This window comes from Pelodiscus sinensis, chromosome 22, assembly GCF_052426305.1.
Source record: "Pelodiscus sinensis isolate ZL-2025 chromosome 22, ASM5242630v1, whole genome shotgun sequence".
NCBI lineage: Eukaryota > Metazoa > Chordata > Testudines > Trionychidae > Pelodiscus > Pelodiscus sinensis.
The window spans coordinates 14,646,375-14,670,555 of NC_143073.1; the positions used below are offsets into that span (position 1 = coordinate 14,646,375).

At 50.8% G+C, this 24,181-nt stretch overlaps 1 protein-coding gene across 1 annotated transcript; it reads left to right on the forward strand.

Annotated features, from left to right (window-relative positions):
* Positions 1–929: 929 nt before the first annotated feature.
* Positions 930–24,127, forward strand: LOC102450844 (arachidonate 12-lipoxygenase, 12R-type). The gene is made up of 14 exons (XM_006116181.5): positions 930–1,171; positions 11,632–11,836; positions 12,381–12,465; positions 12,641–12,763; positions 13,892–13,995; positions 14,923–15,095; positions 15,456–15,599; positions 15,988–16,191; positions 16,588–16,674; positions 19,381–19,550; positions 21,335–21,456; positions 21,911–22,011; positions 23,152–23,322; positions 23,867–24,127. The coding sequence occupies exons 1-14, from the start codon at positions 1,025–1,027 to the stop codon at positions 24,044–24,046; spliced, it is 2,016 nt and encodes a 671-aa protein (XP_006116243.3). The 5' UTR covers positions 930–1,024; the 3' UTR covers positions 24,047–24,127.
* Positions 24,128–24,181: the final 54 nt, after the last annotated feature.

A 24,181-nucleotide genomic window follows, 5' to 3' on the forward strand; every position in this document is an offset into this window, starting at 1 on the left:
CCTCCCTTCACCAGCCACAGCAGCAGGGAAGACTCAGGCCAGAGGGCTCCAGCCTGCACAGCATCATTCCCCAGCTGTGCCGCCCTGGGGAGTTCTGGGAAGAGGCAGGTGGAGAAAGGGCTTTGCACTTGGGCAGCTGCCCAGGAGAGATTCAAATGCCACCCAACTGATTAGCAGAGCGCACACTGCTGGCAGCATGTGTTTCTATTGGTGGTGCACCGCTTAACATGCCTTTGTGCACATAACAAAATTTATTCCACACATGGATGGGAAAATGAGTGGGAACATTGCTCAGCAGTGTCCCTGAGTGACACAGCTTAACATTTTTCATATCCCTGAGTGACACAGCTTAATTTAGGTTAACCTAGCTTTTTAGTGTAGGCCAGGATGGGAAGAGGCAGGATGAAAGTGGGGTTGGGAAAAATGGGTTGGGCCTCAGGGCAGAGCAGAGGTGGAGCATCCACCTGGAAAGAAGGAAATTGGCTCCTGTGTCCAGTGTAGCAAGAATGGGCCTGGAAGAGCTGAAATTAAACATGTCAGTGGAGATTCTGGGAAGACAGATTGGAGAACTGGAAGGGACATGGGACAAGCCTCCTGCAGGAATCTGGCTTGGCTGCAGCAAGTCCGGGTGAGACAGGGGTAGCTGGGGCTGAAAGCCCCCTTGCTGTCGTAACCAGGCTTCCCCCACTTTCTGTTGCAAGTGTTGCCCACCCTGGTGCCATCCCTTGAGAGAAAGACAGTCCTGTCTGGATGGACAGGTACTCGGCAGGCAGGTTACTGGAGGTGCCAATTAGCTGAACCCGCATCCATTTGCTTCTCCTGCTCCCTCCCCCAGGGCTGGGGAGTGACTGAGCCATGAAAGAACCCACGGCTGCGTCACCAGCTGCACACTGAGGGCGGGCACTGAATATAAAAACTACCAAGGGGCCAGGAGCCAGAGACAATAACGCCAGCTCTCCGGGACGGATAGACAGTCAGATAAGGGATCCTGCCTGACACGCTCCTCCCTGCCTCCCCAACTAAGATGGGCACCTACAAAGTCCGCGTTGCCACTGGGGACTTCCTACTAGCCAGCACGTTTAGCTCTATCTCTGTCACTCTGGTGGGGACCCACGAGGAGAGCGACAAACAGCTCCTCGACAACTGTGGGAAGGACTTCAATCCTGGAAAGGTAAGTACTAGTAGAATGGGGCCAGGCTTTGTGGGCAGATCCAGCCTGTAGGGACAACGCGTGTTTGACCATCAATCTGCAGCTTCTGGAGTCATGGAATCATTACAGGTGATGCTCCCCTTTTTGTTGCAAACACATTCAGTTTCTAGCTGTCGCGAGTGCACACTGGTGTCTAAACATGTGAATGTGGAGCAGGAGAAAGGGTGTGGACATAATTTATGGTTTTTCTTAGCGCTCCCCTTGCTGGAGAGGGATGATCACACTAGGAGAATCAGAGCTTTCGGTTTATAAAATAAACTTTTAGCCCTTGGTAGTATGGGGAAAAGCTTCCCAACTTTGATGCTTCTGCCAGGTGAAAATGTCCGACAGAAATGTTTTTATTTTTAAATGAGAAATGAAGAGTCAGTGTCACTGAAACTTTTTTTTTTTTTTGCAAATTTGTGTCAGTCTTAGCAAATTGTTTTGGTTCAGGGAGGGGGGAAACCTAAAAAGTACCCTGCCCCTCCCCCCCGATTCATTTATTTTGTTTTCATTTTAAAATGATTTTTCCTTTAATTTCATTTTTTAAGAAAGTGCAAAAAACGTTTATTAAAATGCCCCCAGTTGAAACAAAATGTTTTGTTCTGGGCTCATCCACCTGAAATTATTTTTTCCTCTGCCTTTTTGATCAACCAACTATTTCATTTTGGGCTTTCACTCAAAATGGCTTTATTTTAATACAGGATTTGCCCAAACTGAAAAAATCCATTATTGACACAGTTGCACAAGGCAGGATGATCTAGTGCTTAGAGCAGTCAGCTGGGCTGTGGCTGATCAGGTTTCAGTGCCCTTTCCTCTCACAGCCTTCCTGTGTGAGGTTGAACAAGTTACTAAGACGTTCCCTGCCTCGATTTCCCCAACTGTATAATGGTGAAAATAGCATTGCCCTGCAATAGGGGGTGTGGTGAGGCTAAATAAATTACAGTGTTCAGTGGTGATGGATGCCAGATAAGCATTACAAATACCACAAAAAATAAAACAGATGGAAAATATGAAGCACGTTCCTGATTATGAGCCCAAACTCAGGATAGTTTTGGCAGTGAGGGTGAGCAATGGCATGTGAACACTTAACATTGGCAATGAGTTACCATCATCGTGTTGCAAATTCTCATGTCTTTGGTACCCATCAGGGCATGTCCCTCAAAGCCCCAGCACCTGGAGTCACGTGAACATTTTGTGGGGGGTCTGTAATAATGGAGGGTTTCTGGGGACACTCCAGAGAGGGTCAATTCAGTGCAAATTGCTTAGAGATGGGGCTACTTACAGCCCAAGACGGGAGTCCTCCACTCTCAGACACCAAGGGCACTTCTATTCACCACACTGACTAGCAAGAACTCACGCAAGCAGTCCCCTCAGACATTCCAGTTCACCTGTGCCACCACCAGCACTGCTAGGGTTGCCAGGTGTCCGGTTTTTGCCTGGACAGTCTGGTAATTACACCTTCCATCCGTTTAAAAAAAAAAAACACACACAGAAAAAAATGTGATTTCTCCAGATGGAAAGCCAGTGGGGACATTTTCCCCTGTTGTGTCTGGTGTGGAGGTGGGCAGCAGCAACCTTTTGTCTTTTTTTTCTCAAAAGATTAGTCTCCTTTTTTTTTTTTGCTCAGCAAGTTTGGTCTCCCGTTCACCCCCCCCCCCCCCCCCCCCCCGTGCCATGTTTGGGCACTGCCCCTTGTACATGTGAGAAGTTATGAAAAACAAACTCACCAAAGAAAAAGGTTCCTCTGATCCCAAAGGACCAGCCACGCTCCCAGGCCAATTTATAACAGACCTTACTCAAAAAAGCATGCTGTGCCAATCCTTTGGAATCTAAAATCTAAAGGTGTATTAAAGAAAGAAAGAAAGAAAGAAAGAAAGAAAGAAAGAAAGAAAGAAAGAAAGAAAGAAAGAAAGAAAGAAAGAAAGAAAGAAAGAAAGAAAGAAAGAAAGAAAGAAAGAAAGAAAGAAAGAAAGAAATCAGATTACATACTCCAATTGTAAAGTTCTTGGTAGCAGAGGTGGAATAGTCTGCTTGCTTAAATCATGTCTCTGGAATATATCTTGTGTTAGGATGGGTCATCTGTCTTTCAAGCAGGGCTGGATTAAGGCATGGGCTAGCCGGGCAGCTGCCCGGGGCGCCAACCTATGGGGGGTGCCTGGTGGCAGCTGTAAGGGGCTCGCAGTGCCCCTTATAGCTGCCATCAGGTGCTGCACCCCCGGCTCCCAGATCGCAGGCTGCAGCAGCTCCTAATGGCCACCCTGAAGTGGCCGCCCAGGGAAGGGGCCACGTTAATCCCTGCAGCGCCGGCCAACAGTGCCCTTCCCCCTGCGGCCGTGGGGCCCGCCCCGGATGGCCCCAGGTTGAGCTCCAGCGGCAGTAGCCGGGCTGGGCTGAGCCGGGTACGTGCATCCTGCCGCTGCCAGTTCTGTGCGCCCTCCCCCACGCACCGGGCGGGGGCGGGGCTACGCATGCACCCTCCCCCTTGTGCCAGCACGGGGGCGGGGCCACGCATGCGCCCTCCCCCAACTCGGGGCGCAATTAAACTGTCTGCCCGGGGCACCGGAATGGCCGGTCTGGCCCTGCTTTCAAGGTTCAGTTCATAGCAAAGATCCTCCAGAAGTGAAGAGCTAGATTGAAGACAAAATGGAGGAACCTCCAGGGCGCTTTTAATATCCTTGGCCATGTGCAAGGAATCCCATTGTTCTCGGTGGAAAAGTACAGCTACAAAATGGAGTTTGTCACATGAGCAAGTCACCTGCCCAGGCATGACCGGGTTCTTTGTAGGCAGCAGCCATCGCCTACATGGCAGTCTGAACGCTCACAGATGTAAATTGGAACCCCCTAGGCCCATGGTTAGCCAAATGCTGCTAGTCACTTGACTGCCAATCCTTTCACAACAAGCCTGTTGATATCAGCCAGAAGCAAACTTTTGAAATACAAGTCCCAAGCCAACATTCAAATCCAACAGGCATGCAAATAGAATAAACAGCATCAGCCAATCACCAGCTTTTCATGGACACCTCACTTGGTCCCCATGGCACACCATGATTTGTATGATCATACCACAATCCTATAATGTCACAGGAGTGAAAAAAGCAGTGCCTAACCTGCATGGTGGCAGAGACTAGCAACCGCTGCTAACAAAACCAGGGCTCAAATCAAACAAATTGATTGGAGACGGAGTGGAGAAAAGCCACCAGAATGGTCTGAGAGCTGGAAAAACAAACAGTGATGGAAAGATACTGATTTTTTTAACTTCTCAAACAGGAGCTAGAGCACTGACTTGATCCCGGGGTGTAAGGTCCTACACAGGGAGAAAACTGCCCAAGACTTAGCTGAGCAAGACACAACAGCCCCAAGATCTGGAATTTAAAGTCGGCAAAATGCAAGTTAGAAACAAGCTGGAAATTTTTAAAAGCCCGGGGGAATTAACCAGGACACCAAACTCTGAATGGAAGGAGCCCCAGATTTAAAGCCATTTCTGCAAGTCACTGGCTTCTACAGAGTGCGAAATGGAGTGAAAATGACTAGCCTGCACTAGACAGGCAATGATCTAGTGGTCCTTGTGCTTGTAAATGTGTCAGTCTCTTTCATAGAATCATAGAACACTAGAACTGGAAGAGACCTTGAAAGGTCATTGAGTCCAGTCCTTTGCCCTCATGGAAGGACTCAGTACTACTCTAGACCATCCCTGGCTATGTCTACACTGTAGCCTTCTTGCAGAAAAGCTTATGCAAATGAAGCTTGGCATGGAATATCGCTGCACTTCATTTGCATAATTAATGAGCAGCCGTTTTTGTGCAAGAGGCTTTTACGCAAAAAAGAGCTGTGTAGACAGCTCCTTTTTGCACACAAACCCCCTATTGCACAAGAACTGTTCTTCCTCAAAAAAAGAGGAAGAATGGCTTTTGCACAAGAGCAGGTTTTTGCACAAAAGGGAGCTGTCTACATGGCTCATTTTGTGCAAAAGCCTCATACGCAAAAATGGCTGCTCATTAATTATGCAAATGAAGCACGGCAATATTCCACGCCGAGCTTCATTTGCATAAGCTTTTCTGCAAGAAGGCTATAGAGTAGACATAGCCCCAGATAGGTGTGTGTCTAACCTGCTCTTAAATATCTCCAGAGATGGAGATTCCACAACCTCCCTAGGCAATTTATTCCAGTATTTAACCACCCAGACAGAAAGTTTTTCCTGATGTCCAACCTAAACCTCCCTTGCCATAGTTTAAGCCCATTGCTTGTTGTACTTTGTGGCTATCTTGTGCCATTTGCAAGCCAGAGCGTTACGAAAGAACATGGTGATAGGAGAAAATTGATTGGGGGGGTATCACAGACTCACGGGTCATGCCCACGCTTGGCTGGGGATTCCCCAAGGGAACCCCCTTCAGTGTGACAGCCCCTTTTCAGGGATCTCTCAGGACTTAAGCCCCTCCACCTCCTGGGACCAGTGGCATAGTGAGCAGGGGGAGCAGTTGCTCCTGGGTGCCACGCTGGGGAAGGGCACCACTTTAGTTCCCCTCCACTCCCCCTGTCATCCCTCGGCTCGCCTGCTCCTCCTCCACTCACCGCCACCAGCTGGAGCCTCCTCTCTGCCTCTACGCTCCCAGCCCAACCCTCCTCTATCTCCGCCAGCAGGTTAGTGTGTGCGGGGACCTGGCCCCAAACTGGAGGAGGTGGTGGAAGACACAGTACAAGCTCCTCCCCCATCTCCCAGGGTCGGGCTCAGCCGTGTGCCAGGTTAGGGCCCCCAGTGTGCGGTGACGGGGGGAGGCCCAAATTTTGCCTTTGCCCCTGGGCGCATAACACCCTCGCAATGCCTCTGCCTGGGACCACACCTCTCTGAACCCCCAGCATGCCAGTCTCTCACTGTGGCTCCCCGGGAGAGTCCTCACTCTGCACCCCCAGAGGGACTTGTGCAGCCCTGCTCTCTAGCCCACAGCGACTCTCAATCAGCATAAAACCGGAGAGTTAGGGTATGTCTACACTACCCCGCTAGTTCGAACTAGCGGGGTAATGTATGCATACCGCACTTGCTAATGAAGCCCGGGATTTGAATTTCCCGGGCTTCATTAGCATAAGCGGGGAGCCGCCATTTTTAAATCCCCGCTGCTTCGAACCCCGTGTAGCGCGGCTACACGGGGCTCGAACTAGGTAGTTCGGACTAGGGTCCTATTCCGAACTACCGTTACTCCTCGTGAAACGAGGAGTACCGGTAGTTCGGAATAGGCACCCTAGTCCGAACTACCTAGTTCGAGCCCCGTGTAGCCGCGCTACACGGGGTTCGAAGCAGCGGGGATTTAAAAATGGCGGCTCCCCGCTTATGCTAATGAATCCCGGGAAATTCAAATCCCGGGCTTCATTAGCAAGTGCGGTATGCATACATTACCCTCCTAGTTCGAACTAGGAGGGTAGTGTAGACATACCCCCATTGAGCATTGACCCAGCGCAGGGACTCTCAGAGCCCATAGGCCCAGCCTTCCTCAGACTAGCATGTCTGAGTCTGCCCTGCAGCCAGGTGAGCTCTGCCTGCTCCCTCTACCCAGTGCAGCCGCCCCCTCCTTCCAGTAAAGCCCCCATATCCCTCCCCAGCAGCTCCTCCCTCATCCTTTGTCTTCTGCCCAGGTAACCAAGGCCACCTGGGCCTCTCTGTTCTCCGCCTCTCTCCTCCTCCATCTTTTGCTCCCTGGAACCAGCTGTTTGGATCACTGGGATCCTCTGTCCAAAGCCCATTGTCTTCCCCAGGCCAGACCTGGATGTGCCTTCTGAGCTGGGTCTCCTGTTTACTAGGTCACCTGTTGCTGGGGTCTCCATTCTCCAGGCCACTGGCCAGGTCCCCAGTCCCATACTGGTTCCTGTAACAATAAAAGTCCCTCTCTGTTCACTTGTTAAACCAGTAACACACAGGAGCACTGAGCCCCCCCTCTGCATGCAGCCCCTTCGACACCACCCCCCAGCATCCCCACTTCAGCACATCGGGGAACTTCCATTCTTGTCTGTCAAGGAAATCGGATAATCCAGCAGAGAAGCGGCTCATGCAATTCAGTGGCATTTGAAACAGGATGGCTGGTGGGGGGGGGAGAGTTATCTGTGTATTTGGCCCTGCTGCAGCCGCTGCTGAGGTCCTGAATCCAGTTCTGGCATCCCTCTGGGTGGATAAATTTGAGAAGAGTCTTGAAAATGATGAGGAGCCTGGGAGAGACACTCCAGGAGGCCAACCCGTGCAGCTTCCCAGTGGGAAGGGTGGGGGTGCGACTCAATCCCATTCTGTAAACTCCTCCATGGGGGAGCAGAAATTTGATCATGGAGCTGTCAGTTTAGCAGAGGCAGATCTAAGACGAGCCAGTATTGGAGGGTTGAAGCCAGGCAAATGAGATCCAGTTTATGAAAGTAATTAACCAGAAATTACAACAAACCAGCCAATCTAAATTGAAAAACCACCAAGGACACAGAATCTTCTTCCCCGGGGATTAAGTCAGGGCCATGCTCTCAGAAATAATGGTTAAACAAAACCTCAGGACAGTCAAAGAAAGCAGCAGAACTTAATCGGATGAAAGGACTTTACCTTTCGCCCCACTCCCGGCCAGGAGTCACAGCCACGGAGCAGAGGAGCTTAGCAGGGCTTTTCAGGGGGATTAAATACTTTTATGAACAACCGGGACAGCATCTGGCTTTCCACCTTCTGCAGTAAACACGGGAAAGGATGGTTCGCTCAAGGGGCTGCTCTTCTGCCAGTCGCTCAGGGCATGGAAGGGAGGGACAAACAGCGTTGACAGGTTTGTGCAACTTTCTCCTTGATGGGAGTGGCTTGATTTCAAGCAGGTGGGACTGGACATTGTGGGAGGTAGGATGCCAGAGTAGATGGGCCTCTGGTTTGCTCAGGGAAGCTCAGAGGAGGCAGGATACCGGAATAGATAAGCCCATGGTTTGATCCTTGGCTTAACCAGGAGATCTTATGTGATCTAAAAATCAAAAAGGAGTTGTCTAAAAAGTGGAAACTAGGTCTAATGACAAAGGATGAAATAAGCAAACAAGACAGGTATGCAGGGGCAAGATTAGAAAGGCAAAGGCACAAAATGAGCTAAATCTAGCTAGAGACGTAACGGGTAACAAGAAGGCATTCTACAAATATATTAGAAGCAAGAGGAAGACCAGGTTAGGCCCATTACTCACTGAAGCAGGAGAAACAATCACAGGAAACTTGGAAATGGCAAAGGTACTTAATGACTTGTTTCGTTTTTCACCAAGAAGTTTGATGGTGACAGGATACCTAACATAGTGAATGCTAGTGGAAATGGGGTAGGTTTAGAAGTTAAAATAAAAAAAGAGTTAAAATTACTTAGATAAGTTAGATGTCTTCAAGTCACCAGGGTCCAATGAAATGCATCCTAGAAAACTTGAGGAGCTGATAGAGGCCTTTAGCTATCATCTTAGAAAAATCATGGAAGTTGGGAGAGACACCAGAAGACTGGAAAAGGGAAAATCTAGTGCCCATCTATAAAAAGGGAAATAAGAACAATCCAGGAAACTACAGACCAATCAGTTTGAATTCTTTGCCAGGGAAGATAATGGAGCAAGTAATTAAGGAATCTATCTGCAAACATCTGGAAGATAATAAGGTAACAGGCGGTATGGATTTGTAAAGAACAAATCATGTAAAAACCAATCTGATATCTTCCTTTGATAGGATAACAAGTCTTATCCTAGAGAGAAGTGGTGGACGTGGTATACCTAGACTTTAGTAAGGCATTTGATATGGTCTTGCATGACTTTCTTACCAATAAACTACGGAAATACAATCTAGATGGGGCTTCTATAAGGTGGGTGCATAACCGGCTGGATAAACTGTTCTCAGAGAGTAGTTATTAACGGTTCACAATCCTGCTGGAAAGGCATAACAAGTGGGGCTCCACAGGGGTCTGTTTTGGCACTGGTTTTGTTCAATATCTTCATCAACAATTTAGATGATGGCATAGAGAGTACATTTATTAAGTTTGCAGATGATACCAAGCTGGGAGGGGTTGCGACTGCTTTGGAGGACAAGTTCAAAATTCAAAATGATCTGGACAAACTAGAGAAATTGTCTGAGGTAAATAGGATGAAGTTTAATAAGCATAAATGCAAAGTGCTCCACTTAGGAAGGAACAATCCATTTCACACATACAGAGTAGGAATTGACTGTCTAGGAAGAAGTCCTGCAGAAAGGGATCTAGGGGTCAAGTGGACCACAAGCTAAATATGAGTCAACAGTGTAACACTGTTGCAAAAAAAGCAAACATGATTCTGGGCTGCATTAACAGGAGTATTATGAGCAAGACACGAGAATTCATTCTTCCGCTCTGTTCTGCGCTGATTAGGACTCAGTTGGAGTATTGTGTCCAGTTTTGAGTACCACATTTCAAGAAAGAGGTGGAGAAATTGGAGAAAGTCCAGAGAAGAGCAACAAAAATGATTAAAGGTCTAAAAACCATGAGCTATGAGGGAAAACTGAAAGAACTGGGTTTGTTTAGTTTAGAAAAGAGATGACTGAGGCTATGTCTAGACTGCCCCTCTCTTGCGCAAAACATATGCAAATGAGGCAAAGCATGAAATATCACCATGCCTCATCTGCATAATTAATGAGGCTCCATTTTTACGCAAGAGGCTTTTGTGCAAAAAGGAGCAGTCTACACAGATCCTATTTGTGCAAAAACCCTCTGTTGCACAAGAGCCGTTTTTCCAGAAAAAAAAAGCAGAAGAATGGCTCATGCTCAAGAGGGGGTTTTTGTGCAAAAAGGAGCCGTGTATACAGCTCATTTGTGCACAAAAGCCTCTTGCGCCGAAATGGAGCCTCATTAAGATGCAAATGAGGCACGGCAATATTCCACGCTTCGCTTCATTTGCATATGTTTTTGCAGAAAAGGCTATAGTGTGTAGACATAACCTGAGAGGGGACATGATAGTAGTTTTCAAGTATCTAAAAGGATATTACAAGGAGGAGGGAGAAAAATTGTTCTCCTGGCTGAGGATAGAAGAAGCAATGGGCTTAAACTGCAGCAAGGGAGTTTTAGGTTGGACATTAGGAAAAACTTCCTAGCTGTCTTGGTGGTTAAACACTGGAATAAATTGCCGAGGGAGGGTGTGGCTATCTTCATCACTGGAGATATTTAAGAGCAGGTTAAATAGACATCTATCAGGGATGATCCTGATGGTGCGTGGTCCTGCTGTGAGGGCAGGGGACTGGACTTGATGCTCTCTCGAGGTCCCTTCCAGTTTTAGTGTTCTACAGTTCTGTGATTCTAATGGTGCATCTACTCAGCAGGGCCTAACTCGAAATAAGCTAAGCAAATTGAGCTACATCAATTGTGTAGCTTATTTTGAAATAGCTTATTTTAAGTTTTGGTGCTGTCTACTCGGCACTTATTTGGAAATAGAGCACTCTTCCTCCTAAAATGAGAGTTACAAGAGTCAGAGTAAGCAGTCCTCCAGCTTGACAGTATTTCAACATTATGTCAAAGTAACTGCTGGCTGTATAGACACAGACCTATGTTATCACAGAATAACGCCCCAATTTCTGCCGACGTCCGTGCAGTGCCTGATTGAATGGAATCAGTCTATTGCCTTGCACAACCTGCACTGATTTATCCCACTGGTGGGTCTGCCCTTATGGGCACTAGCGCTAAATAGCAGCAACTGGCAGCATGGCTTACTGGAAAAGAGGAATAGCTGGGGAGGTGGCTGCAAAAATTAGCAGCAGCAAGATGCTGTCCTCTGCTTTAATGGAAGCCAAGCATAGCCATGCATGGCTGCTCTGACCGGTTTAAGGCAGTTTCTGAAACATGGTGAGTGCTACTGGAGAGCTGAGAAAGGTTTAAAGGTATCATACCTGCCTCCTATACACTGCAAGAGGGGACATAGGTTTTGCCTAAGAGCAAATAAAAGGCAGGTGTTGATTAGAACAACCGTTGAAACAATGATACGGCTGATGTGTGGAGGTCTCCGATTAAACACAGAATGGGGGCACAGCATGCCAACAGGTTTCTTAATTGGACGGGGAAGGATGACATTTAACCTTTGAATTTCTGGATTAATCCCTAAGGGTACGTCTACACTCACTTGTTAGTTCGAGCTAGGTAGGGTAATTAGGGCAAGCGGAGTTGCAAATGAAGCCCAGGATTTAAATATCCTGGGCTTCATTTGCATGTTCCCGGGCGCCGCCATTTTTAAATCCCTGTTAGTCTGAACTCCGTGCCCGTGGCTACACGCGGCAAGGAGTAGATAGTTTGAATTAAAGGTCCTAATTCGAACTACCGTTACTCCTCATTCCTCATTGGCAACTCTGCTTGCCCTAATTACCCTACCTAGCTCGAACTAACAAGCTAGTGTAGATGTACCCTAAGCTGTAACCTCACGCTGTGGTTTCCCGCCTGTCCAATCCCCACCCACCCCGGTCACGGCAGGTGGAAGAGTTCAAGCTGAAAAGCCGGCGCTGGCTGGGGGACATCGTCCTGGTTCGGCTGCACAAGGAGCCCTATGCCTTCTACCCTACTGACAACTGGTACTGCAGCTACGTGGAGGTGGTCTCCCCCCACGGACAGAGCTACCGCTTCCCCTGCTACCAGTGGATCGAGGGCTACCGCACACTGGAGCTGCGGGAGGGCAAAGGTAGGAGCCTGAGGGCAGGAACAGGGGGGCTGGCTGGAACTGTTTTGGATCACAGCTAGGTAACTAGCCTGTATGCCTCCTGTACCTATCTATCTATACCCTTACATGCCCTGTACTTCTCTGTCTACCCCTGTACACCCCCTGTACCTCTCTGTCTACCCCCGTACACCCCCTGTACCTCTCTGTCTATACCTGTATACCCACTATACCTCTCTGTCTACCCCCGTACACCCCCTGTACCTCTCTGTCTATACCTGTATACCCCCTATACCTCTCTGTCTACCCCTGTACACCCCTGTACCTCTCTGTCTATACCTGTATACCCCCTATACCTCTCTGTCTACCCCCGTACACCCCCTGTACCTCTCTGTCTATATCTGTACACCCCAGTCCCTACCTACCTACCTTTCCCACCTCTCTCTCCTCACAGTCCCCCTTTATCAGTCCCACACCCCCATCTATCTATTTATCCACACACACACATCTATCTGTCTGTCTGTCTATCCACACCCACACACCCATCCCATTCTCACCTCACCCACAGGCCAGATGGTTTTCGACGACGCTGATCAGCCAATGCTGCTGCAGCAGCGAGAGGAGGAGCTGAAGCAGCGACGCAAGTGCTATGAGTGAGCTAGACCCTGTGGGCATGTGGGGAGCTCTCTGGGGTCTGGCCTGTGTGGGGACCCAGGGATGGAGGGTGCGGAGGGAGCTGCAGGCCCAGGACTACAAGGGAGGGTGGCTGGTTTAGGCAGGGCAGCGGCAGGCTGGCGCTCACGACCCCCACACTCTCTCCCACCCCAGGTGGAAGGAGTACAGCCCCGGGTTGCCCCACTGCCTGGCCGTGGATAACATCATCGAGCTGGACGGCAACAGCATGTACTCCGTCACCAAGAACACCAACTTGCTGCTGCGCTCGACGAACACGTGAGTGCGCGCCCCCACTGCCCAGCGAGCTACCCTGCCCAAGCACTGGCCCCAGCTGTAGCCCTTTACCGTCCTCCCGAATCCTGTATCCTTCCCCTAGCCCTGAACTCTAACCTTAACCCTAATCACTAACCCTAACCTCAATCCTTTACCCTACGCCTGTCTACCCTACTCTACCCCAGTCACTAACCCTTTACACCCTATCCCTAACCCTGTATCCCAACCCTACTGTTAACCCTAATCCTCTACCCTAAACCTGTACTCTACCCCTACTTCTACCCTAAACCTGTACCCTACCCCTACCTCTACCCCAGCCTTAACCTTATACCCTGCCCCATCCCTAACACTAACCCTGTACCCTAATCCTAACCCTGTATCTGAATCCTGTACTCTAACCCCAACCGTAACCCTGTACCTAACTCTAGTCCTACTCCTAACCATAACTCTAACCCTAACCCTGTGCTCTAACCTTGTATCTGAACTTTAAACCTGAATGATAACCCCTGTGTCCTAAGCCAACCCCTGTACTCTAACCCAGTGGTTCTCAACCTTTTTTTTTATAAAGTACCCCTTTAAAAAATTATAAGTACCCCCAGTATCTCTAGTTTTCAGACACACAATTTTTTTTCTACCATTGCAACACATTTATTTAAACAACTTAATCGTAGCTGGGTGGGCAATGAAATTTTTGGGTGTAAAAAGTACAAAAATAATAAAACGCAGTAAAACTTAAAACAAAAATTCAGTTTTCCCCAAATTTCAGCTGTGTTGACGTACCCCCCCAGACTTCTCTCGAGTCCCCTGAGGGTTCTCGTACCACTGGCTGAGGAACACTGCGCTGACCTGCTTGCTGTGAACTCATGAGTACAGCTCCTCCCTCTTCCCCGCTCAGGCCCATCCCCAGGGACTAACCTAATTCTGATCCTAACAGCCACCAACACTCTACTCCCCTTGCCCATGCCCCCCCATGCAGCCTGACCCTGGACATTAAACCCTAACCCTTCGCCCAGGCCCCACTCTCCTGCTGCAGGCAAGGGACTAATGTGCCCCCCCCCCCCCCCAGCCCTGTCCATCTCCAGGGTCTGGCCCTCGCCCGGGCTGCTCCCACATGTTGCACTGTCCCTCCAGGCAGGTGCGGCTGCGGCTGAAGGGTTTCCTGAGCTGCACCAACTCCTGGGCAAAGCTGGAAGACATCAGCAAGGTTTTCTGCTTCAGCAAGAGCCCGATCACAGGTGGGAGACCCCCCCCCCCAACCTCCACGAGCCCAGAGGGTTGGGACGCAGCGAGGCAGGGCCGTTCTTTGGAGCCCTACGCAGGATGGTTAACCCGGGGCCCCTCTGCCTGATGGCAGTCTGGGGGGGGGGGGGATGATTTTTTAGAGATGTGATTTTATGATCTTCAGCAACAACCTAGTGAAACATTTTTAAAACAAACTTTAAACTCGGGTCCCGTCGGCTAACGCTGTAAATTCAGAGTCAGACCGGATCTACCTGGGCTTGGCAAATGCCTGAGAAAGGGCGTCACTCCCTCTGGAATGGGGGTTCTGCTCAGAGCCCTGGCAGACTTGGTTGGTGACTTTCACATTAGCCAGACCCTCTCCGGAGGAAGCGGAGCCATGGGACAGGGGTTGGAGGCAGATGGATGGACATTAAGACCAAGGGGTGCTCCCAATTTTTGGGCGCCCTACGCAGCCGCGTATTCTGCCTATCGGCGAGGAGGGCTCTGCAGCTAGAAAATGCACCAGCCTCCCTGTGTGCCATGTGCTGCCCAGACCCCTCAACTGAGCTTGGGGCCCCAATGTGCTGCGCGCTGCCAGGACCACACTGAGTTCAGACCCCTGCCCACTAGTCCCTTAGGGTATGTCTACACTACCCCGCTAGTTCGAACTAGGAGGGTAATGTAGGCATACCGCACTTGCAAATGAAGCCCGGGAAATTCAAATCCCAGGCTTCATTTGCAAGTGCGGTATGCCTACATTACCCTCCTAGTTCGAACTAGCGGGGTAGTGTAGACATACCCTTAGCCCTTTCTCCAGCGGTGGAGGCCGTGGCCCCAACATACCACGGCCCCAAGACCCTGCCATGGTGCCCGGGACAGGACTCAGTCCCAACCCCCCTGAGCCCCAGCCCAGCACATTCACCCTGCCCATGTCCCCGCAGAGTACGTGCAGGAGCACTGGCGAGAGGACACGTTTTTCGGGTACCAGTTTCTGAACGGGGTCCACCCAGTGACGATCCGGAAATGCACCAAGCTTCCGGAGAACTTCCCCGTCACGTCAGCCATGGTGGCCCCCTTCCTAGGGGAGGGCACCACCCTGACGGATGAGCTGGAGGTAAGTGGGGCTCCAGGGTACCCCCCACATGGAACTCGCAGTGGTCAGAGTTCTCGTGCCAGCTCCTCCCCCAGCATTGCTCTGGGCACCAGCAGTCATGGGCCAGAGGTGCCCAGCTGGTCCAGCTCCAGAGCCACACGACCCGCTAGTCCTGACCACTTGGCTCCAAGGGCTAGTCCTGGGGCACTGCCGTGGGGAAGCTCACAGCACAGAGTGTAGGCACTACTGCGGGGAAGCTCACAGCGCTGGGAGAGGGTACGGCTGTGAGGAAGCTCATGGTGTTGGCATCACAGCTTTCTCCTGCTGCCCATGGGCCCTGGCAGCCCCTGCGCTCCACTCAGCTCTCCCTGTGCCTTGCAGAAGGGGAACATCTTCATCGCTGACTATAAAATTCTGGAGGACATCACAGCCAATACGATCAATAACTACCAGCAGTACATCGCTGCGCCCATCTGCCTGCTGTACGTACAGCCCTCTGGAGAGCTCGTCCCAGTCGCCATCCAGGTACCAGCCCCCGACGCCCCCCACGCTGCCCGGCGGGACTCCCACTCAGCCCCTTAGCTCTGCACCCTCCCAGGGCTGGGCATTGCAGTCGTACCAGCCCAGGGAGAGAACTAGGAGTCCTGGCTCCCAGCCCCCCCCCCCTTCCGCACTCCACCCCACCAGCCCCCACTTCCCTCCCAGAGCCAGGGGAAGAACTCAGGAGTCCTGGCTCCCTGCTTCCTCCTCCCCCACCTGTGTGTACATCTCCTCCTTCTCATACTGGATTTGCTGCATCCTCACATCCCGGCAGCCAGATCCCTATTCCTGCACTCCCCCCAGGCGCAGGAAGATTCAGGCCCTTGGCCTGTGCCAACTCACCCTAGCCTTGCTGTGTCTCTCTCTCCCGCAGCTCAGCCAGCACCCGGGCCCCGACTGCCCCATCTTCCTGCCCAGCGACTCTGAGTGGGACTGGCTCCTGGCCAAGACCTGGGTGCGCAACGCCGAGCTGCTGGTACATGAGGCCGTCAGCCACCTGCTGCTCACTCACTTAATCAACGAGGCCTTCACCCTGGCCACCCTGCGCCACCTGCCCACATGCCACCCGATCTTCAAGGTGAGGGACGGGTAGGCCAACAGGCGGACACGGGGCCAGCTGTGGCCAGCTTCGCCCATGCTCCTGCATCCTGAATGGACCCCCCATGCGTCTGGGAACTGGGGCCAGCTGTGCCCAGCTGTGCTGGAGAGAAGAGCCCAGCTGGGGAATGGTGCCAGACAGGCCCCGCTGCCAGCATCCAGCTGTGCCCGGCAGCCCCTGCATGTTCTACCCATCACAGCCCAGCCCCTATCTGCCTGGGGTGGCCGGGGCAGGGGGAGGAGGTAGAAGGAACCATGGTTGTGTTCTCAGAGGGGCCAGGTCCCTGCCCCTGGATCTGTGCAGAGGTGGGAGGCATGGCTGTTTGCTTGCCCTCACCCTCCTCTCCCCCACCTTCATCTCTCTTTTCCTGCCCAGTTGCTGCTGCCCCACACACGCTATGTACTGCACGTCAACGTCCTGGCCAGGTCCTTGCTACTGAGACGTGGAGGGATCATCGATAAGGTGAGAGGATGCCAGGGTGCAGGGCATAAGACCCCGCTGTCTTCCCAGAGCCAGGGAGAGAACCCAGGAGTCCTGACACACAGCCCACCCTTTCTGCCCCTAACTGGAGAGAGAACCCAGGAGTCTTGGCTCCCAGCCCTCCTGCTCCAACCACCAACCCCCACTCCCCTCCCAGAGCCACATATCTGAGAGTAAAACACTCCTGGCACCCAAGGTGCCAGCTCACCTGGAACCCCCGCCGCTCTTTTCTTGTGTGGCCTTGCTGTGAAAACCGCTGGGAGGCAGATCCTTTGGGGTGTTGGCTATCTCATTTGATCCCGGAATTTGCACCATATGGCCCTGTGGATACAGCCCCCACTTTCAGCATATGGCTACTATTAGCCATTAACTGTGAGAATTCCTGGAGGACAGATGAGGTCCCAGCAGGCAGGGGAGGGGCAAACACAGCCTCTGCCTTGACACACAAGAACAAAGAGGACCCAGATAATTATAAAACCAGTCAATCTAACTGGAAGATACTGGAACAAGGTATTAAGTAGCCAATATGTAGCTAAAGGATCATAGGGTGAAAAAGAAGAGCCGGCATGGATTTGTGAAGAACAAACTATGCAGAACCAACCTAATTTCCCTTTTGGACAGAGCTACTGGTCCCATGGCTGGGGAGAAGCAGTGGATGTGATATATCAGCCTTGCAACATGTTCCCACATGATGGTCTCAAAAGCACATGCAGGAAATGTGGACTAGATGGACTTACGATGGGCAGTTGAAAGTAGTTGTCAATGGTTCCCTGTCACACCGGGAGGGTGAATATAGTGGGGTCCCATAAAGATCAGTCTTGCTTTGGCATCGACCAATATTATCAAAATACAGGACTATGTAGCACTTTAAAGACTAACAAGATGGTTTATTAGATGATGAGCTTTCGTGGGCCAGACCCACTTCCTCAGATCAAATAGTGGAAGAAAATAGTCACAACCATATATACCAAAGGATACAATTAAAAACAATGAACACATATGAAAAGGACAAATCACATTTCAGAACAGAAGGGGGATGCAAGGGGGGGGGGAAGGAAGGTGAATATCTGTGAGTTAATGATATTAGAGGTAGGGAATGGTAGATGTCTGTGAGTTAATGGTATTAGAGGTGATAATTGGAGAAGCTATCTTTGTAATGGGTAAGGTAGTTGGGGTCTTTGTTCAGCCCTCCGCGGGGGTGGAGGTGGGGGGTTAACAAAGACCCCAACTACCTTACCCATTACAAAGATAGCTTCTCCAATTATCACCTCTAATACCATTAACTCACAGACATCTACCCTTCCCTACCTCTAATATCATTAACTCACAGGTATTCACCTTCCTTCCCCCCCCCTTGCATCCCCCTTCTGTTTTGAAATGTGATTTGTCCTTTTCATATGTGTTCATTGTTTTTAATTGTATCCTTTGGTATATATGGTTGTGACTATTTTCTTCCACTATTTGATCTGAGGAAGTGGGTCTGGCCCACGAAAGCTCATCATCTAATAAACCGTCTTGTTAGTCTTTAAAGTGCTACATAGTCCTGTATTTTGTTTCAGCTACACCAGACTAACACGGCTACATTTCTATCAATATTATCAAGAATGACTTGGATCATGTAGTGGAGAGTTTGTTGGTAAAATTTGCAGCCAAAACCAAGCTAAGAGGGGTCGCAAGCACTTTGACAGGCAGGATTAGAACTCAGAACAAACCATGACAACTCGGAGAACTGGACTGAAATTGACAAGCTGAAATTTAGTGAAGACAAAGGTAACACGAGGAAGGAAAATTCCAGTGCCCAACTACACAAAGGAACATAACTGGTCAGAGGTGAGTTGTTCTTCTCCAGAGGATCTGGGAGATATGCTGGGGCATAAACTGAATATAAGCCAACAATGCGGTGCAGCTGGAAAATAGACTATCATCATCCTAGGCTGTTTTAGCAGGAGTGGTATGTGTAACACCCAGGAGGTCATTGTCCAACACCAGTGAGACCTCAGCTGGAGAAATGGGGCCAATTTTGGGTATTACACTTTTGGAAAGATGGGGCCAGATTGGAGAGAGTCCAGAAAAAAGCAACAAACACGATAAAAGGCTGAGAAACCCTAATAAAAGGTCAAATAAAAGTGGATGTGTTTAGCCCTGGGAGAAGTCCTGACTCAGGGGAGACCTGATAGTCTTCAAATATGTTGAGGACCATTAGAAAGAGGATGATGATCCATTGCTCTCCAGGCCTGCTGAAGGCAGGACAAGAAATAATGGGCTTATTCTGAAGCAAGGCAGGTGTAGGTGAGATATTAGAAAAACTTTCTTTCTCTGAAGATTGCTAACTCTGGACTAGACATCCAAAGGAGGCAGTGGAATCTTCATCATGGGAGGCTTGTACTAACAGGTTGGACAAACACCAGGCAAGGATAATGTAGGTTGACTTGATCCTGCATCAACAAAGGGAGCTGGACTAGATGATTTCTCCAGGTCCCTTCCAGCCTCATGTTTCTAGGATTCTGTGAAAACATGGGTGTTGCGAGAGATTGGTCATTTTTGGGTACAACACAAAGCAGAACAGAAGGATGCCCCCTTCATCATGGGGCCTATTGTGCTGAAATAGATCACAGTAGTATATCGTTCTAACCCACCCACCACCTGGAGGCACAGAGATTGACGGCTCTGTCTCTGGTCCCTTCTCAGGCCATGGGTTCGGGACTTGTGGGGATCACCGAGCTGATGGCCAAGGGCATGTCTGGCCTGACCTACACCTCCTTATGCTTCCCTGATGACATCCAAGAGCGTGGGGTTGATGACATCCCTAATTACTACTACAGAGATGATGGGCTGAAAATTTGGTCGGCCATTGAGAGGTAAGGGGGTGGCAAAGGAGAAGACACAATGTGGAAAATTCCTACTGGACCAGAGAGGCTTGAAAACATGACTTCCCTGCCGTGCAAACAATTTTGAGTTAAAAAATGGAATTCCCCAAAAAGCTCTTTTCTGAAGTCATCAGCCCCCCTGTCAGCCCCATAAATACTGACCCGGCTTCAGAAATGAAGCTCCCTTGGCCATCTGCCAGCTCCTCAGTTTTGGGAATGTCCCATGTCAAGACATGGAGGCAGATCAAAAGGCCAATTTGACATTGGATGCCTAGTTGGAGTCCTCCTCCGTAAGTTTCATTCTTGGATATCAGGACAGGATCCTGGGGTGCAGCCTGGGGCTGTAGGATCATTATGCCCCCTTAACCTACCAGCCTTGGCTATTTCTCACAGTGCTTTGCTAGTGACAAGCAGCAAACCCCTCCAGGTGCTGCGATCACTTAGCACAACCTCATGTGGCACCCACATCCCCAACCAGAGCTCACAAATGCTCCCAGAGCCACTCACCAATCACACAGAGAAAAGCATTAGTCAGTATCCCCCGTCTCCCCAGCTTTGTAGCCTAGAAACTAAATTCCCTGTAAGCAGGGTGGCTGTTCAGAAAACCTCCTGACCCAGACCTGCCCTCCCCTGGACCCAACCCATCCCCAGACCTGCCATGGCCAGGGGAAAGGTGCCCTTCCCCTGGCCCAGACCTGCCATAGCTGGGAGGAGGGTTACCTATCCCATGGCCCTAGCCCTAGAGCCGCTGCAGTGGGAGACAGTGAGCTGAGGGGAGTCCTCTCTCCCCACCGTATCCCCAAGGGAGCCTATAACCCAAACCGCTCATCACTGGCCTCACCCCAAAGCCCACACCCCCAACCAGAGCTCTCATCCCCTGCCCCAGCCCTCTGCCCCAGCCCTGAGCTCCCTCCCACACTCCAAACCCCTCAGCCTCACGCCCACCACATGAATTTTGTTATGTGCACCAATATGGACATCATGTGTCACACCTCACCACGATATTGGTGCATGTAACAAAATTCATTGCGCACATGGATGGGAAAAATTAGAGGGAACTCTGCCCAGAGCTGTACCATCTTGCCCTGCTCAGAAGCCTGACCAGTGTTGGTTTATTACCCAATCTGCCCCTTCCTCAATGTGGCGAGGGTGTGCACGAACTTTTATAATTTGAGCTGGAATTTATTAACTACAGGCAGATTTTACATGGAGACTGGCATTCCACAAAGGGAGCACCTGAAACTTTCAAAGCAACTTGGGCTGACTTTTGAGAGTTCTGTGATAAATGTAGACCTTGAAACTAGGCCTGTCACAGCCCTCTCCTGCCTTTATCCTAGCCCTCGTTATTCACTTTGTGCAGTCTGATGGATGGGTTGGACTTGGACAAAAACTTCCCATGGCTCAAAAATGGAGAGGAAAAGCCAATTTTTTAGGAATTCTGCCCAAAACCAAATTCAGGAGAAAGGTCTTGCTGGGGGTGAATGGAAGCTCTTGGTTTCAGCCAAGCCAAGGCATTTCATCCTGACAGCCACTCTTATGCAGTGTGTTCCCACCTAGAAGAGTAAGTTCAGTCTGAAAGGAAAAATTCATCTCAGTGGTAGACAGTCCGTGAGAGCTGAGATTATCTGGAGGTCAGGCCAGAGTCTTAGCCACTCAGCCATGCTACTGCCAGTAGCAGAGGGTGAGCTTACAGATGCTGGTTGAGTGACAGGTGCATTGGGGAGCAACAATGCCTGCTTTGACCCTCCAGGTTGACACATCTCTGTTATTCCCAGCTTTGTCTCCGGCATCGTCCAACACTATTATCACAGCGACGCCCATGTCCTAGCAGACAGCGAGTTGCAAGCCTGGGTTGACGAGATCTTCAGAAAAGGCTTCCTGGGGAATAAGGCATCCGGTAGGGGACACGTGAGCCTAGAATCCTGCAGCAGCTTCTCAGGGGCTCTATCCAGGCGTCGCTAGAGGAGATCTCTGGAGTGTGTGATTCACAAGTCCAAATGACGGCCAGCCAGACCCCACATGGTGTCAATGGGCGTCTCTCCACTCGAGTCAATGGGGCAAGGTCCCCAGCTGATGTGAAGTGGCCCCAAAGGCAGGGGTCATGACCTACTATAGGGAGCAAGGGCCCTGATCCTGCAGGGCCACCGTGATCTATTCGTCATGACAGAGGGAAGGGGATATGGAGTGACCAGGAATGGTCCCCCCATTGGAATGGGCTGGACAGGGAGCGAGGGAACAACTTTCCAGGGCAAACTCTGGCAGGGGGCGGTATCGAACACAGCTCTGTGAGGTCCCTGGGGCTGCAGAGTGGGGCAGGGCCAGGCCAGTGACACCCTTTCTCCACCCCACAGGTATCCCTGCCTCCCTGCAGAGTGTCTCTGAACTCATCAAATATGTGACCATGTGGATTTACTGCTGTTCGGCCCGACATGCCTTCCTGAACAATGGACAGGTAGGGAGAGGCCAGCGTGGGAACATGGGGCCCCCATTCCCTGCTCCATACGCAGGCCTGGTGCCCAGCCATTAACACTCCCAGCTGCACCACACATGGGGCCCTGGGTTCCAGACACTAATACCCCCACCCTGAACCCTGCTCTAACAACTACCCCCCTCACCACCCAGCCCCATTGAGAGCCCCAAACACCTCAGGACTCTGCTTCCTTCCCCCACAAAGCTCAGGACCACTCCTCACCCTTCTTGATTCTCTCACCCACTGCCTGTGGGTCAGGATCTGACCAAGCCCTGGGTGCCTTGGCTGAGCCAGCCCTCCCTGTGCTGGTACCCCAAAGCTGAGATGGGAAGGAAAAGGGTCCCAAATGTGCTGGGGGAGCCCAGGGTGTGCTGGGGGGTCCCAGGCTGGACTGGGGGGACCCAAGCTGGGTTTGGGAGCCCTGGGTGGAGACCTGGGGGAAGGTTGAGGGGGGCCCAACCTAGTCTGGGCAGGTCAGGCTGAGCTGGGAGACCCTGGAGTCCCAGGCTGGGGGGGGGGGGGGGGGCACTAGCTGGCTGGGGAGCAGGGTTGCCAACCATCAGTAAATTTACAGACAGTCCATAAAAATTAGCTGAAAATGGACATGTCTGTAAAGTCCATAAAAAAGTAGGTGTCCATAAATTTCGTAAAAGTGCAATACAATTTAAAAAAACAGCAATTATTCTATAGCAATTACATTTCTTCTGTGCTGCATCAGCCATTTTACTGTGGAGCGGTGGATATTGGACATTTTAGTTGTTTATTTAGGTCAAAGGTTGAGGTGACGTAACATGAATCACATGAGCCACATGATGTTATCATCTACATTATGCTGCCGAGTTAGCGTCAGCACATTGGCAATTTATGTAATTTAATATTGTTTACCATTAAAGTTTACAATGTCAAAAATCTATATACATTGTTCTTGTGATGCATGAATGACAATGATTACTTTTCACTTTTGGCCATTTGTGTTGTCTTAATATAGTATAAAAATGTCAGTAAAAAAATGTGTCTGTCTGTACATGTTTCCCATTTTGTCCGTAAATGAAATTTCTGTGGGTTGGCAGCCCTGCTGGGGAGTGCCTAGCTGCTCTGACCCAGGAATCTCTTTGAACACAGTTCGACTTTGGGGCCTGGATGCCTAATTTCCCATCCTCCATGAGAAACCCCCCACCCCAGGCCAAGGGTGCCACCTCCCTGGAGAGCTACCTGGATACCATCCCAGACATCAGCACCACTGGCCGCACCATCTACATCTTTTGGGTCATCTGCTGCGAGCCGGGGGACTCGGTAAGAACACGGGCCCTAGGAGGTGCTGTGGGGCAGGGAGCTGGGTAGAGGCTCAGCAGTGGGCACTCCCCTGATAGGCAGGGCTGGCCTCAGGGCAGTGCTCGGGGGCGCTGTGAGGCAGGGGCTCAGTCGGGGTTTCCCCCCAGCCCGTTGTGGGAACAGTAAAGGATGCACTGACATTTCAGGGCATGAGCCCAGGTGTCCTGGCCCTGCTGCACTTTGGAGGATTCCAGTGAGATGCCTTTAAATAGCCACATCCTCTGGAGTTTCAGCCGACTGCGGATTCTCCTTCTCTGCCTGGCCTGAACCCTTTCCCATGCTTATACACAGCTGTTAAACACCTGCCCTGCAATCCAGGATGTGTGTAGGATCCATGTATAACCCAGCTGGCCCACCCCAGAGCTGGCCACAGAGGGGCCCCTGTGTAACTAGCTGCCCTGCCCCAGAGGCATCATGGCACTGGATAGCTGCCCCAGTCCAGAGGTAGTGCCAGGCAAGACAACCCATCCATGCTGTCTCTCACTGCTCTCCCTTTCCCTTGCAGAGAGCCCTGGGCACATACCCTGACGAGCACTTCACGGAGGAGGAGCCAAAGCAGCTGATCACGGCCTTCCAAGAGCACCTGGCCCAGATCTCCCAGGAGATCCAAGAGAGGAACAAATCCCTGCCCATCCCCTACCGCTACCTGGATCCCCAAGAAATTGAGAACAGCACGTCCATCTGAGCCCCCCCCCTTACCCCCCAAGGCAGCTGGTAGTGCTGTTACCATCGTGCCATACCTGCGATGCTGTCCTGAGAGCAATAAACCACAGACTTGCTCTGCTCTGAATGGATAATTTCATCTAGTAGGGTACAGCCA

Coding starts and splice junctions, on each gene's coding strand:
- LOC102450844 (XM_006116181.5), top strand. CDS start 1,025: ATGGGCACCTACAAAGTCCGCGTTGCCACTGGGGACTTCCTACTAGCC. Junction 16,675..19,380: donor GTGGAGGGATCATCGATAAG/GTGAGAGGATGC, acceptor GTCCCTTCTCAG/GCCATGGGTTCGGGACTTGT. Junction 19,551..21,334: donor ATTTGGTCGGCCATTGAGAG/GTAAGGGGGTGG, acceptor TGTTATTCCCAG/CTTTGTCTCCGGCATCGTCC.